Source organism: Lonchura striata, chromosome 8, assembly GCF_046129695.1.
Source record: "Lonchura striata isolate bLonStr1 chromosome 8, bLonStr1.mat, whole genome shotgun sequence".
Classification (NCBI taxonomy): domain Eukaryota; kingdom Metazoa; phylum Chordata; class Aves; order Passeriformes; family Estrildidae; genus Lonchura; species Lonchura striata.
The window spans coordinates 35,363,458-35,380,062 of NC_134610.1; the positions used below are offsets into that span (position 1 = coordinate 35,363,458).

Below are 16,605 nucleotides of genomic sequence, written 5' to 3' on the forward strand. Positions count from 1 at the left end.
TGAGGTAGGGAATCATAGTATGAGTTTGGGGGACACCTGGGACCCAGCAGTGTCAGCATGCCATAGATATTTAGCTGTTTTTTTGTGAAGTAGTTCTCAAAATAATGGGATGAGATTTGTTGAACTAATCATTCTTTCGCCTGAAATACATTAAAACTGTGAGAGAGATTCATACACTTACTGAAGTTCAGAATTGGATTAGCTTCTGTGAATACATTTCTAATACTGTTGGTATTTTTTCTTTATGCATTTAGTTCCCCTTACTAAACACCCAAAGACAAGATAAGGAGCCACATATTATGTTGGGTTCGATGATCTTAGAGGTCTATTTTAACCTAAATTATTTCATGATTTTATGTGATCCTTTAGTGGTTTCTCTTTAAAAAAAAAAAAAGCACTTGTACTTTATGGATGCTCATTTTCTTTCAGTGACTTAGATGTTCTGCATTTTAAAATTAACAATTTTGCATTTAAGCAATACATCTCTTCCCTGTAATTTATGAATTTAAGAAAGTATGTATTATATCTATATTGTAACATTACTGCAGTGAATAGTACCCAGTTTTTACATTTGGAACTGAGTGCCAAAAAAATTCCGGTGCACAAACATGGTATAGCTCAGGAATTTTTATGTTTGTTGCTCTCAGGAGTGTCTAATGAGGTAATGATGGCACCTGACTTCACTTTAGTCATGGTATCTCTCAAAAATGCAGAGAAAAGCCAGTAATGGCAATTATCATTCATCTGCTCTCACTGCACAGATCCCAGAATTCAGACCCTTCTTTGATGGTTAGAAAGGGAAAAACAAAACTGATTATTATAAACCTCTCTGCAATGCTATTGCTCCCTTTGCAGCACTGTTTCAAGTGCAATGTCAACTACTGTGAGCAGTAACTCTGCAGGGAGTGCAGTGGTTTCCTATGTAAATTTATGCAAAGGGTTTCTGCAATCCTAGCATGTGTTGTGCTCCTCAAACACACCACCAGGCACTTCCTCCTACTTGATGTGACAAAGGGAAGAGAGATTCCCCCTGTCTCACACAGCAAGGGAAAAGCCTGCAGAGTGCATGTACACAAACTAGAGACCCATGATCATTTTTGAAAGTCTGTAGAATTGGAAACTCTGCTGCAGCAAAGGTCTGCCATTTCCATGGATTACTTTTAGTGAAGCTCCTCCTTTGGAGGATACAAGGGGTGTTCTGAGTCTCCATATGATGCCGTGTGAAGGCTGACCTAGAACAGAGCTAAAGAATAAAGCAGGGATTTATTAAAAGGCCTCAATGGATCCACCTTGGGCAGCACAAGAGCTCAGCCAGGGCTACATCCAAGATGGACCCAAAATGGTCACGGGTCTCTCTCTCCTATTAAGTTCTGGTCCATTTTCATATTGGAATTAATTGTTCAATTACAGCTTTAGGTTATGAAGTCCCATCCTTCTTGTTTTTTTCTCTTCAATTCACCATTGTTTGTGCTCTTGGGCTTGAGATTTGGATAATTTGTCCTTGGCCCCCAGATAGAGAAGGAATTGTTTTGTCTTCCTATTCTGTGAAGGGAGCTCACCATCCCCTAATATGAAGTACAGACTAAAGCATCACAGAATCTGAAAAATATAAAAGCTAAAACTGAGGTATCACATATGCTCTGAAAGCAACAATGACTACCTTCATGTCAGCTTCTACTAGTTCTACTCAGTGCAAAATTAGGGGTTGTTAATTGACAACTGCTAAGAAAGTTGGAGGATTCTTCTGTAGGAACCAACAGTGAAGCTTTGAGATTATTGTTTTTATATCAGTATCTTGGATTCTCCTCACCCCCACAAGAGCTGGTGTCTCACCAGTTCCTGGCTATTCAAAGCTGTAGAAAAAGTCACTGGGAGTGAGGGCCAGACCCCGGTTTCGTGAGCTCCGCGTTTTCAGTTGCTTTGAAACATAACTGGTCCTCTGCAACTTTGATCACAATGTAGAACTCAAAACTATAAAAAGACAAAGGTAGAAAAAAAGCAGATGGGAAAACATTGGCACTGCCTGTTAATAACCCTGGATCACCACTTTCCCCCACTCTGGATGAACATAATTGTTAAAAATGGACCGCTGCACTTTGAAAGTGTAATCAGTGTAGCTCTGTACTTTTGCCAGGCTAAGTAATTCCATGGCTTCTAAAAATATGATATTTTCATTTGAAACGGTGCTGTTTAAAGCGTGATACTTCAAAAATGGGTGGTGATTGATTAGTCATTAGTCTAATAATGGAATGCATCTGCATTTTTTCCTCCATCTTTATCATATTTTACATAATTCATTTGAAATAATTGGACATTAAAATCTTTTTCCTTGTAACCATTATGGCAGATTCACCCACCTCTGCCTGGATTCTCTTGGGATCCCTCTGCCCATGCTCACTGCTGCTCCACGGTGGGATGGGGTGGCACAGGGACAGGACTCTGGATGCCTTGCCTGTGTGTCACATTATTTTTATGGAGAGTATTTAGTTTTTGCATTGCAACAAGGCCTGAGGTAATAACTCTCCTCAGGTTTCTGTTGTGCTTCATGCTGTAAATGTGGGAGGTAATGACTCCTTCTCTTAAAAACATTCACTTGAAGGTGTATGAAATAGGGGTACAGTTAAGTGATTTAGGATGTGTCCCACAGAGAGCATTAGAAATGCAGATTATTGGAGCCTCCCTGTTTGAGGCGCCAGTTCCTCATGTGGCCATTTTGCCTATTGGCACTTAATGGCGAGGAGCTCCCACAAGCTTTGTGCACAAACTCCTTTTGCTGAGTTCAGAGACTGGGAACAAGACTGGCAGGACCAGTAAGAAACTCATCAGCCCTTTGTCATGCCCAAGATCACCAGGAATAATGGAAAGGAGCAGTAATTGTCAAGCTTCTTTCTGGCTGGGAAGGGGCCACCATGGATCTGTTGCCACTGGGGTTGATGAAAATGTCAAAGTCATCACAGGAGTCCCTTAAAACACATCTCACCCAGCTGCATCTGTCCTGAAAACAAAGGATTGCAAAGCATGAACTTGTCATAGTGAAAAGGAGTTGCTGTTTAGTCACAGTTTTGCTTGTTTAAAAATATGTGTAAAAGGTGATGAAGTAACTACTGACCTGCCTTCAACTGTAAAGAGGATGCTCCTGGGAGGAGTGCACTGCAGTCTAAATTAGATAAAGCAGCTTGATGTGGTTCATGTATTATTGATCTTTCAGCAATAAATCCAGAGGTGTGTTTATAAGCAAGAGACATAATTATGCAGATTTTTATCCTTCTCACGGGTGTGAAACAGCAGTTTTCAGGGAATATTTACCTAAAGTGTACCTGGTGATTAGTCCCATTGCTAATCATTAATATTCAGAAGGAAAAATTCATTTTTTAAGAAAAGGGAAGAAGGAAATAGGTTTTTAAAAACAGTGGAAACTAAATAAATCTTTTCATTCCTGATGTAACAATTATTTGGTTTGTTGCAAGTGTCAGTTGAGATTGGGATTGTGATGTATATGAAGTTGAGCAAGTCCATTTTAATGAGAGGTATTCTGGAATATAAAGATGTTCATTAAGTTGGCAGGAAGGTAAAGAGTGGAGGATGTAACTGTGAAGGCAATTAAAGGACTTGCAAAGTCCTTTAAGTAGAGCCTGGAACAGAGCCAGTCTTTGAATGCAAACTAATTGAATCCTTGTATAAATTCTTTAATTACTCCAGCATACACACACAAAACAGTACCAGCTTGATTCTATAGACTAGGCAGCAAGTCTGACTAGTTTTATAGAATCATTCTACATGCTCTCTGATTAAAGGAGCTAATGGAACTGGGCTGAGCAGCAGCAAATGTGGTATAAATGGAAATCAGAACAAGGGGAATCTGCTCCTGCACCTCTCCTCCTTGGAACTCATTGTCTCCTTTTACAGGAAATCAGTCAAGCCCTGATGGTCCACCATGCTGTTCAGTGAAATAGGGCATCCAAAATACATCATAAAAAAGACTTTAGTGTGGCAAGAAACAACAAGAATAAAACCATGAGGAAGGCAGGGGGTTCTTCCATGAATGACTAAAATAATAAATGTAGCGGGGATGAAAAAGCCAAAAGCTCACAGGAGAATTCGAAGTGATTCTGCCTTAAAAGCTTCTGAAAATGGCCCATGGCCAGATAGAAATGAGTTCATTTAACATATGACTTATGCTTTTCTTTTTCTTTTGAATGGTGTGTAGCTCCAAATAATTTTTCAGCTTGGTTACAGTCCTAGTTTATTTCTTCATATTGAAAAGTTGTTATCCCCCATCTCCAGCTCACTTGATTTGGATAAGGTGTGGAATAGAGTGAAGAAGTGCTGAAGGGTAATAGCCAGCTCACTAACAAAATAATTATGTGATGTTCTTAGTGTAGCAGCTGCCTCGGCATCGGTGATAATTAATGTATTTAGTAATAAGTCTGTGGGCAGAGTGTGTCAAGGCTGATCAAATACCTGCTTGTGTATGTTGATATGCTGCCACCAGAAGTCTGTTTTCTTACTTGTGTTTCCTGATGAGGCATGCTGTCTAATCACAGAAATCAGGCCAAATACACTGCTGGCTGTTACATTTTACACACACTTTGTTTATACCAGGTCTCTGGGAGGAAATTGTTAAAATGTCTGCAGACTTGTGACAGCAATAACTATTTTGATCTTTGCCACTGAGACAGTGTGTGAACCCTTTGGAGCAGGACCATCTTGTCTAGGTCACCCAGCACACATCACAGTGGGATGGGATGGTGCTCCCAGGGCAGGTTTCTCCAGCACTGCTGCTATTCAAGGATCAGGGGATTCATCCTTTCTGGTGTGGCCACAGATCACAGAATCATGGAATGGTCTGAGTTGGAAGGGACCCCCAAGGATCATTGAGTACAACTCTTCAGTGAGTAGTCCATGCAGGGACTGAACCCACAGCCTTGGCCCTGACCAACTGAGCCCAGAATGAGTGAGGGTGGTGCAGTGCATCTGGCACCTATAAACAGTTGGACTGTGTAAATTCCTGCCAGAGAGGAGGTTAGTTTACCTAAGGGGTCTGTAGTAGCAATGGGGGAAAGTAAACATGGCAGAGAATGGGATGGAAAGATTGTGAGAAAAGGGGGAATAGGTCTTCTCTTGTGGTGTGCCAATTACTGTAGCAAAATTAATGAATAGAAGGGAAAACCTGTAATACAAGTAAATAGGAGTATTTTCCTCATAATTGTGCCACTAGTAACGATGCCCATGTTGGAGCCAGTGGGAAGGTCAAAGTCAGCTCTCCATTCTCAATCACTTTGTACCAGGGATTGTCTGATCAATGTTTGCATAATATCTGTTCCAGGGACTCATTCTCAGTGCTGTTATGCTCTATCAGCTGGGCTGTGCTGTTACTTACAAGAGAAATGTCATCTTGAAAATCCATGGGTGCAACTGTAGGTGGCACAGGGCACCCACTGGAGTGTCTTCTGTCACTGCCCTGAGTGGATTATGTGCAGTCTCACCCAGGTGGGCTGTCCATCGATCCGGGTCAGAACTGCTGAGCTACCAAAGCTGTAATTAAGCAGCATTTATTGAACTCATTTGTTGGACACATACAAAACAAGTGTGAAAACACAAATGTTCTAAACCAAACCAAAACTGCCACTCACACACACACACCCACACACACCCCCAAAGTAATTTTTTGTTAAAAAATTGTCTTTCTGGATAGAAAAAAATCCTGAGTAAAATGCAGTCTATGTCAAAGTCATATTAAAGGATATGAAATAATGGGTGTGAAGGATACTAGTGATTTTCAAAGTGGGCCATTGATAGAGATGGATATAATCTTTGCAGAAAAAGGTGGAAAAGAGAGGCTGATGAAGTGTGAAGAGCTGGTCCAGAGGCCAAGAATTTATGCTGGAGAATGGAGGGATCTTTGTACACACATAATCATTTCCTCTTCCCTTTACTGGAGTGATGGGTGATGACCTAAGGAAAGGAGACATCCCACTCTGTAGTTACTCTTGTGTGCCAGCTCCATCAACACCTCTGATCAGCTGAGATGTGCATCTCTAGCCCCTCTGACTGTGAGATCATTCCAAAATTCATGATCAGTTTGGCAGAAGTTGTTTTATAAACATCAGCAATGGGTGTATGCATAGTTAATCCAGGCTCAATACTATCTGGAAAGAGTGAGAGGAGAGAAGAAACAGTTAATTATTTATAGTTCAAGAAAATAGTGTCCAAGTGGGATGTGGATGACACAGTAATTGAAAGGCATCAGGTACAGGCAATAAAGGAGTTTTGCTGCAAAACCCCACTTTTATTTAACCTGAAGGACACAGGTTACATGTGAACAAGTACTTTAACATTCCCATTGTACTCATGGGCTGCTTTGGATCAGCAGCATGAGGTGGATGAGGGAATTGCTGCTAATGTGGAATTTAGCACTTGTAACACATCAAATGTATGAAAACACTGCTTGTAAGAGGAAGGGATTGTATTTGATGACTCTTCATGTCTCATCTCCATGATGATGGGGGCGGTTTCCCCCACATTAAAAATGTGCTTTCCTGAGATCCAGTTCAAGCCATACAGCAGTTTGGAGTGTAGTTGTTGTATTTTTGAGTTTTTTGTTATTTGTTTCCCGACCAGCCTGCTTTCCCTCATCCTTTGTACAGGCTGAACTTGCTGGAAGGATCCAGATGAAATGACGGGGAATTCAGTGCGTATAGCTGGTGAGACAGCAGTTCAAAGAGCCATGATGTTCATGGCACTGTGTTGAGTGGGTATAGTTGTGGTTACTGACTTTTTTTTTTTTTTTTTGCAAAACAGCAGGTGCTGGAGTCTGGCTCCTGAATTCTCTAAGCAATGATTACTTTGTTTCTTGGTGTTAAGTCTGTATTAGTCCCTGTAACAAGCCAGAATGGAGTTTTGACATTTAAATCTCCTCCAAATGAACCTAAAGATTTCATTATACTTACACCAGGGTAGTGTTTTGCAAGCCATTAGTTTCTAGTTGAGAAGCTGATGGATATTTTAAGATCTTAAATCCTCTATTTGCTAGAAAACACCACACATTTTATTGCATTTACTATTTATGTGGAAGATGTAAAAAATATTTTTTTTTTTTAAATCATGCATGCAGTATCTGACCCATGTTTCAGCTGATTTTTAGTCCCATACCATTGTGATTCCCCTCACAAACAATATTCTTTAGTATACTCTTGCACTTGCATAGATTGTAAAACACATTGGTAACTATGAGTGCACACCAGCTGAGCTGCCTTAGGGATTTGAATCTTTATTTAGGAAGTTCAAATGAAAAGTAAATGTTTCTACATGGGTAGCTGGGTAGTTCTTTCTGTTCTAGTGGGAAGAATTAGCTAAACAAAGTTATGTTTGGGCATCCTTTACCCTGCCTTCTTTGATTTCTGCATTTATTTATATGCTACATTATCCAAAAACTCTTTTTATGGTGGGTTTATTTGTTTGTTTGTTTGTTTGTGTGGGAGGCTGGGTTGTTTTGGGATTTTTTTGGGGGGAGTAGGGTGTTTCTTGTTATTTGGGTTTTTGTTTGTTTGTGGGGGTTTTGTTTGGTTGGTTTGGTTTGGTTGTTTTTAGTTAATATTGAACAGAGGCATGGGGGGATATGGTCCTCCTCTCTCCTTGCATAGTCCCTGCATGCTTCTGGCTCATTGAAAGGAGGAAGTTTCTCACAGAATCACAGAACATTCTGAGCTGGAAGGAAACCAGAAGGATCATCCAATGCACCCCTGAAGTGAATGGGAATTGTCCCTTAGCGTGTCTGTGGAATACACAGAAGGGAAGGAGTGTCTGTTCTGCCCTCACCTTACTCTTCACATGGAAAACGTGAAAATCAGGGCTAAAAGGCCAATCCTGTGGCTGGTGGGAAGAAAAGAGCCACAAGGCCTGTTCTTAGGGGACACTGGTGTCAGAATTCACGATGACCTTTTTTCTCCTTTGTACTTCCAGTTTCTCCTGAACTGGTCTCTTTAGAAGTCATGGTGTCTTGTTGCTAGTCAATCCAACAGAGCTGATAAGAGGCTGTGATAACCTCAGAGCCTCACATACAATAGGTTATTTATTTCTTTGTTTAAATCCAGTTGCTGTCTGGCTGCCCAGCCCCATGCCAGGGGCTTTGCTGTTGGCAGAAGGACAGCAGCAGTGCCTTGACTTTGTTTCCATCTCTGGCAGGGGGATAGCATTGCTTCCTGCGACTCTTCCGGCGTGCTGAAGCTCTGGGACATGCGGAAGTTGCTCCCTATTCTCTCCATCGATGCAGGTCCCCATCCTGCCAACCAGGTCGCCTTTCATCGCTCTGGTAGGGCTCTAAAACAACTTTTCCTCCCTGAAACAGCATTTGCTTTGCAATCTCTCTAATCTCTCTCTAGTTCTGAGATTGTTGGTGTTGAGGCAGGGACAGGAATAATGAGACTTTAAGACCAGAAGGTAAAGAATGAAAGTTTATTAGTAACTACCATTCCTCTTTTATAACCAGGATCACTGAGGTGAAATATGATTGGTCTTAAAGTGGAAACTTTTCACATTATTGGTGCACTATGAATAGCACACAGTGGTAGAAGATATCTATAAACAATATGAACAGAAAGAGAGATAATAAATAGTTTACATTCTTCTTAGACCTTTTCCTAAGTTTAGTCTAACAGAAATCTCTCTCCTTTTGTCTCTGACTGAACTAAAAATATCCATAGTTTTGGAGCCAGATAACATGTGTGAAACAGCATAGATGTGTTCATTTTGAAGAAGAAATGCCTGATTGAGGCAATGATCAATACATTTGTTTTCTATGGGCTAAACTGCCAAATTGGACTGCTGGTCCATTTATATAAAATGAAAAATGCACAATAACAAAGAGTACAATTAATTGCAACAGTATTACAGAAAATACAGAACCGATCAATGGGGGTAAAAAGCTTAGTGAGATTACCCATGTTCCAGTGGTGTTTATTCTCCATTACTGTTTGTTCTTTTATTTGCTAATTCTGGAGCTGCATTTCATAACAATCTTACAAAGTCCTCTTATAAGTGCCTCAGAACTTCATCGTGCTGACAGGGCTGCTTACTAGGCACAGGAATTGAATTAACCAGTTATTTTTCATCATCAACCATGTATTACCATGTCAGCAATACTGTGAGTGCACATTGCATTTTCATTTGAAGAGGGGCCATTCTAAAACAGTTTTGTTTTAAAACAATCTTCAGTTCCAAAGCAAAGACAAGCATTCTTGTTGCAGCACAGAATTAGATCCTAGCTTAGGAAATGGTTTTACTCGCAGCTAGTGCAACATGATATACTACAATAATATATAACATAATATATAGGCACATTGAAAAAGAAGTATACATTTGTATTACGTGTTCATAAAACATAAAGCTTGTATAGAATATGAGAGATAATAATGAATCATTAAAGAAAAATAATAGGATGGTGTTTTGTCATAGTGACCCTCATTCTGTGGAATGCACATTAGCAATATATTGAGTCGCTTGGCAGAAAACTTTGACATCAAATTCCATATTATTTGTGTAGTGATTTTATGGATCTTTCTGCTGTATCATTAAATAAGGCATTTGCATTTTCCAAGGGAGAAAAAATGTATTGACAGTGTCCAGTTTTGGGCAGTTTCCCAAAGACAGGTTTAACCACTATTGTATTTATGTCTGTAATTTGGAATAAGATCTTATTTTTTTGTTCAGGAGGATTTGAAGAAGTTTCACATCTTTGTTTATGGTGTATCATGTTGGGTCATTTGCAGCAGAACCCCACCCCTGAAAAATGCAGTTGCAATATTTCTGTCAGATGGAAACTTTTCATTAGGAGGCTTATCAGCTTCAAGTAATCTAAATGGGCACATTTTTCTATCATCTGGACAAAATCCAAACTTTTTTCTGCAGAAGTAACCACACAACAGAGACATCAAATTTGGGGTGGATGACCACAGAGAGGCAGAATGCAAAAGGAAGTAATTCCAGCTGGCTGAAGATAGGCAAATACCTGGCTGAGACATGCTGTACCTGCCTGCAAGAGGGATAGAGCAGATAAAATATATCCTGTGTTTAACAGTCTGTTGGGAATGGGACATCTGCCTCAGTCAGGACCTCTGCCTGTGGAGCAGCTTGTGTTGATTTTCCTTATCAAAACATGGCTCAGTTTCCAGCTGTGTCCCTCAGTCTCTCCAGCTGATGTTACACCACCCAGTGTAAAATACTTGACTGCATTAATAGTCAGACACTAAATGTTCAGCTCTTACAGGTGGATTTAATTGCTAGATTAGAGAGCCATGGTTGAGCAGGTTTTTTTCCCCTGCCCAATAATTATTTAAATTAAAGCTAATAACGATAAGAGAGGTTTATGAGAAGTTCGGCAGTATCAGCAAACAAGATTGAGGTCAGAGATAGGAAGGCCCCAGCTAATGGAAGAATCTGGTTTGCTTTCCTTTGTATTGTTCTCAAGTAATTATCTTTGCAAATGTAGTGCAGACAAGCACATCTTACCTTTTGCTTTTAAGTGGTGTTACCTTTGTGAGTATGACATGCACTAGGTGGGAGGTGCTTCCCAAAGGAGGAGTTTGTGAGTTACTGGGGTTCTACCAATGGCATTTTTGGGGATGAGCCTTAGTGGTCCAGGCCTAAATGCCTGACCAGCACTGTTAGTTAAACATTTCCTAAAGCCATTTCCTGCTTTATCAGAGCCACACTCAGATCTTAGATAAATTAGTGACAAAAGTTGTGTATAAATCTTTCTTTAGCTGCACTCTGCCTCAACTTTTCTTTAGCTCAGCTTAAAGGTGGACTTTTTCATACTTGTGAATAAACAGAAAATAATTACATTAGTAATTACCACTGCACTTCATGGGGATTTTCTGCTTTGTCCTGTGCTTTCTGCAACAAGCTTATGGTCTTTCAGTGAGAGGTGGTGATGGAGCTGCCTGGGACTCAGCCTGCTGATGATAATGCTCTTCAATATTGTGTTTAATATCAGAAATTTTTCTGATGTCATACACAATTAACATGTTCTTTGAAATCTGCATGCTGTGAATAGCTGACCAGAGTTACTGTGTAAGATGGACCACAGAATAACTGATTTTAAACTAAATTCATTTTTACTTTTTTATGTGCAAGTCAACCAGCATCTCCACATCCATATATTCTTGTGTAGCATTCATGCATCCCTGGAGCACCCTCTTGTCATTACCTTTAGTGTTTCCAGTTGCTGTTTAGACAATGTAAATGAGATTAATCACAACCTAGCATTGCATATGTAAGAGAAGGTGCAGAAGATTCCAGCTTGTATGCTATGATGTATTTATTTATTGTCACACCTCATTAAAACAAACAAACCAAACAAGCCCCACTTCACAGCAACTATCCAAAATCAAGAGCAGTTACAGTAAGGCTGAGGGCAAGCAAATAATATTTGGAAAAATGCACTGCTTTATTTTAGGCTCTGAGCAGGTGTTAACATTTAACCTGCTTCCATCCAGGCTGGGCTGTGATGCTCTCAGCATGAACAAATGACCTTTCCATGTTTCTGACCATCCCCAAGGGCTATAGGTGTGTGTCTTATTCTGAGGAAAAGTGGATTAAAAGAATGTAAAAGCTGTAAATGAATGTGGAATTTGAGAAATGGCAGGATCAAGATTATCTTGTGATACAAGCAGTTTATTTTAGGAGAAAATTCTAGAGATGCAGGAGACACATTGACAGTGAACAGATGGTACCACTGTCAGCCATGGTGGGGTCAGGGCAACTGCTCAGTGTTGCTCTCTGAAAGCAAGTTTCATTTGCTTAATTACACATCATATGACATCACCCAGCACCATTACCACAAGACAAACATTGGTCCAATGGGTGGCAATTGTTTGCTGTTCCTTTGCAGTTGTTCTTGTTGTCAAATAGCAGAGACAAATTTTCACCTCTATATTACCCACCCTTTTACTGAACACAGAATTATTGACAGCATTTCTGGGATGTCATTGCTGGACCACTTTCAGTATTTGCACTTGACATTATTTGGGCTATTGCTGATAATGTTAAAGCCACAAACAATCCCCACATGGAGGGGGGCATGGAGGTTAGAGCTCAGATGGTTAGAATTTCCACTGATATTAAGACATCAAGTAAAGTTCCAAAATTACAGTTTTCACATCCCTGATCTGGTAACAATCACCAGAACAGAACTGGCAGATGTAGGTGAGGTGCCCTCTCAGTTTTCTCTTTGATTTCCTCAGTTTTGGTTGGTATATTGACTGCAAATACAAGGTGGTATTAAAGTGATGGAGCCAGGTGTCTGTCTTTGCTCTTTCTTTCTTCCTTTTCTTCACACTTTTGATTAATTGATACCCCTTAAGAGGCACTGGGGACATAGAGCTTCATCTTGGTAGAGTGGACTTTTCTAGGAAGGAAGAAGCTCTCCTTTGCTAGGAAGCCTACAGTGGATTTTGGAGGCTGAATCAGCAGTGGGTGCACCTGCAACTTTCAGATCTGAGAAGGTGACTGAGGCCACTGTGTCCATGTATAAAGAGAACTGGAGCAGGACAATTTCTTTACCCTTTGTCCCACTTGTTTTACAGTTTCTGGAATTTGCTTTTTGTATTTGTCTCCTTCTGATTACAATTAAAGTCACACTTGATGGGAGGAGAATCCTCTAGCACAGAATTTAGCAGTAATCTCTTTAGAGGCATCTGATTTTGTCCACATGGAACAATTATGTGCTGACATTAATGTGTGTTTTTCCCTATGCCTCCCATTTCTGACTCGAAAGCTTTTTTCATTACAACACTTTATTGCTCTGTGTTCTTTAATCTCCAAGGCAGATTACTTGATAACATCAATTGATTCCTTAGGGTGCTTTTCCCCTTGTGGTTCAATGTCTGAGCTCCTGCCTCAATTCTGACTATGTATATGCTGTTACAGGCAATACAGCCTCAGCTTGGGTAATTTTTACTTGATTGAAGCTCTTGGCTATTAACACAACCTTCTGATGAGTGATTCTGGGTATTGAGAAAAAGCAAAACATGAAGGATTAAACAATTGTTAAATTAAGTGCTTTTTCTCCTCCTTCCCCAGTCTCACCATGAGCCAAACATCTCTCCTTCCCCCTTCCTGCCCTCTTCTTGCCTTGTGTTCACTGTGGGCTGTGCTCCATCATCCCAATTCCTTTGGTGCAGCAACAGGGGATACAGGAGGAGTATCATTCTTTGGATTTATCCCGGCACTTGCCTTTTCATTCAGACAACTCCCAGTTCTGGTTACTGCTGAGTTCAGACTTGCTACAGTGCTATAACTCCTCCTGACAGGGCAGCAAGGTGACCAGGCTGTGGTTTTGGAGCACATCTTTTAAATCTTTGAAACGTTTGCTTTTTGCATAGAGAATTGAGACTTATTTTGCTGCCTGCTTTGCTTCTCATTCAGGCCTTTTTCAAGTCCATTTGTAGCTGTACATCACTTGTTTCCATCAGGAGTCACTTAATGTCTGTCCCTCCAGAACTATTTGCTTTGCTATGGTCAGCATTCCAAGATCTGTGTGTTGTCTCTGCATCCCTGTATCCCTTTCTGTACTAAGGATTCATATGGTCTGTTTCTTTTGAATATAATTGATCCACATTCTCACAGATTTTGATTAATGAGCACAAATGCAGCCACCTGGATAGCTCAGTTCACCATTTATTATTTGATAATCAGCACTTTTAGGTCTTCACTTTCCTCTTGGCTTCAGCTCATGTTCAAGTGCTGTGTCAGGGCTGTGTTTCTGATCTGCCTCCTCTGTCCCCTGCAGAGTCTGGCCAAGTAGTAGTCAGGGACAACTCCCCTTCTTTTCTTCCAAAAGGGGATAGGGCTGAACACCAAAGTCAGGCCTTTAGCTTTACACTGGCAAGTTTCAAGCAGTGATGGCTCTCCATTTCTCCTTTGTCCTGTCCATCCCTCTCTTTTTTCTATTTCTTTTTAGTCTGGACTTGAGTTCCCTTTCTAAAACTCCCCTTTAAAGCCTGTGATATGTGTTTGGCCCATGTTTGAATGTGGATCCCTACTTTAAACTGATGGGTGGGAGATAAACTTTCAAGTCTATTTGTTGACCAAGTTGGTTTTATACAAACCAAAGATTTTCAAAAGTGGTACCTTGGATAGAAGGAGTACTGGTGGGCTGGTTCACCTCAGTCACACTGAGAAAAAGGTTTTGTCCTTTGTGCCTCAAGGTGAAATCCCTGCTTTGGCAAAGCGGATGCTGTTGCCTCAACTGTTTGACACTGCCCCAGTATTGATGTTTTGTCCCTAGGCAGCCCGCCCAGCCCACATGTTTGCACTGGTGAATCCATTAGTGGCTCCCTGGAGAGATTCCAGCATGGTGTGAGTTGGTTTATACAACCCATGACCTATTTTCCACCCTGATCATGCTGCTTCGCCTCGGAAGTCAGATCAACAGGACGGCCCTGTCAGCCTCTTTCCCTGAGGAGTGCTTACAGTGTCTGTTGACCATCTGTAATTACTCCTATGGTCAGCATGGGAGTAAAAGGATGTGTTGGAAGACTGAATTATTCAACAGTAATTCCTTGTCTCATAATTCTCACTCGTTCCCTCTCTGCTGCTGTATGCCATTTTTTCTCATTCACAACATCTGTTTTCCTGACCATAAAAATTCTTTAATTTGGAGGCAATGGGTAGATTGGACTTACACAAATAAGAGCTGATTGACAGATCATTTTGTCTCCTTGTTTCATGGGGTAGGAAACTATCACTCTCCTTATTTCTGACTGTTGCAGTTTGCCAAAGGGGAAAAGCTGGCAATGAATTTTCCTCCTTTGTTCATCAGGGGGAGAGTTGTGCTGTGCAGTATTTCTGTTGTGTCATGACCATTTTTCAATACAAGCAAACACCACAATATTTAAATATGCTGAAAGGGAAAGAAAAGGGATTCTTAAAATATACTACTTTATTTTCAGTACAGACATAATTTAAAATGTATGAAATATTTGTCCTTTGGAAAAGAAAGGGAGATGGTTTGGAACTCCTGTATTTTACATTTTTTGCCCTGATTGCAGATAGTGTTTTGTGTCTGGCTGTGTTTGCTGAGCTAATGAGGGTGGGGACTGTGCTACTGCAGGCGATTGCTTTGAGCACTGAGCACTTTGAAGAGATTAGCCCCATTGATATTCCCTTCATCTTTGTTAGAGGGGCATGCTTCCTTCCCTGGAGTGCCAGGAGATGGACAGCTATTAAATAGAGCCAGCCTTTTTCAAGTACAGGCTGTACTCCTGAATATCCCCATCTCCCTTGCCTGCAGATTTTCCACGTAAAAACAGTGTTCTGGAAGCCAGGGTTGTTCCTCATTAGAGCAATATATTGACCTGATAGGGTGGTTTTTGAGGACCTGAGGTTGACTGGATTATCATCTGTTTGGTTAAATGTTATTCTTCAAGGAGAAGCAACAGTTCCAGTAGTTCAGGCAGACAGCCAAAACATGGTGATGAGCAAATTGTTTGTTCCAAGAGTAAATGAAGGGAATGTCCACATGATTTTTGCCGTCCTTGTATTAAACTAACAGAAGCTAAAAATTGGAGCTTTATTCATCCCAAGTGGGGCATAACTGATCAAAATTTTGATTCTCCAGGAGCTATATACAAACTGAATTAAAATGGCATGAAAGAAGTTGGCTTTTTTTTCTAATCTCATTTTAACTAGGCACAGTTTTAAAAGAATAATGTATTCAACCTCTCATCTCTAACATTTACTGCTTTTGTAACTTGACCAGGTTCATGGATTCTATTTTATGTTTATTGTTTATATTAATTCCAGCTCACAGAGTGCTGCAATTAGCACATTCCCCCTTTGAATGTATTTACAGTGATAAAAGAGAGCTCCTTACTTTCACTTAGACTGCACAGCCCTATCCCAAGCCTGGCTTAGATACAAGAGCTTCATCTCCTGATTAACTTACTCCTGCAGACAGTCAGGGATGAAGGACCTCTGAAAGTCATCACAGCCTTTCTTCCATGAAAGCTCCTCTTAAATATCGACAGCTCCCAGGTCTTGTGTTTTGAGTACAGCATCTGTCTGTAAAGAGAGGATCAATACTGCATTCATCATTCATATCCTGTAATAAAGGAAAGGGATTTTTGAAATATTTTGAAATTTAGTATTTGTGGGTCCTTTCTATGTCTTAAATATGGAAGGTGGAATGGCCATGGCATTCTCTACCAAGGACTGGATAGGTCAAGGAACCTGCAAGGAGACAGCCATTTGCATCTTTGTCACTGCCAAAATTAAACATAAGTTCATCAGTTATCAAGAGTTGTTAGTTAGCTGGGAGCTTTGTGGGCTGACCCAGACTTGTGTTGGGAGTGGAGAAAACACATTTAGGAAAACAAAGAACCTGGGTAGTTTTGTTTAAGGGAAACAAGCCCTGAGAGAGGAGAGAGAGTCCAAAGGGGCTGGGATGCTGTGTAGAAAAATGTAATTCTTGTGACTGCCTAAGTGTTTCAAGTATGCTGTTTCAAACATAAGGATAATTTAGGGAGTTTGGTCTGTTCTTTAACCTCTTAGAAAGCAAAATATTTAATATCTTAGATTAAATTAAAACTTGGAGATGAACTGTCA

At 40.4% G+C, this 16,605-nt stretch overlaps 1 protein-coding gene across 1 annotated transcript in view; it reads left to right on the forward strand.

Moving 5' to 3' along the window:
• The window catches only part of SPAG16 (sperm associated antigen 16), a 362,146-nt gene that overhangs the window by 251,727 nt on the left and 93,814 nt on the right, over positions 1-16,605 (forward strand). Inside the window, exon 16 of the mRNA XM_031505343.2 lies at positions 8,185-8,311. Within this exon, the coding sequence (XP_031361203.2) occupies positions 8,185-8,311 (127 nt within the window). The remainder of the gene's footprint in view (positions 1-8,184; positions 8,312-16,605) is intronic.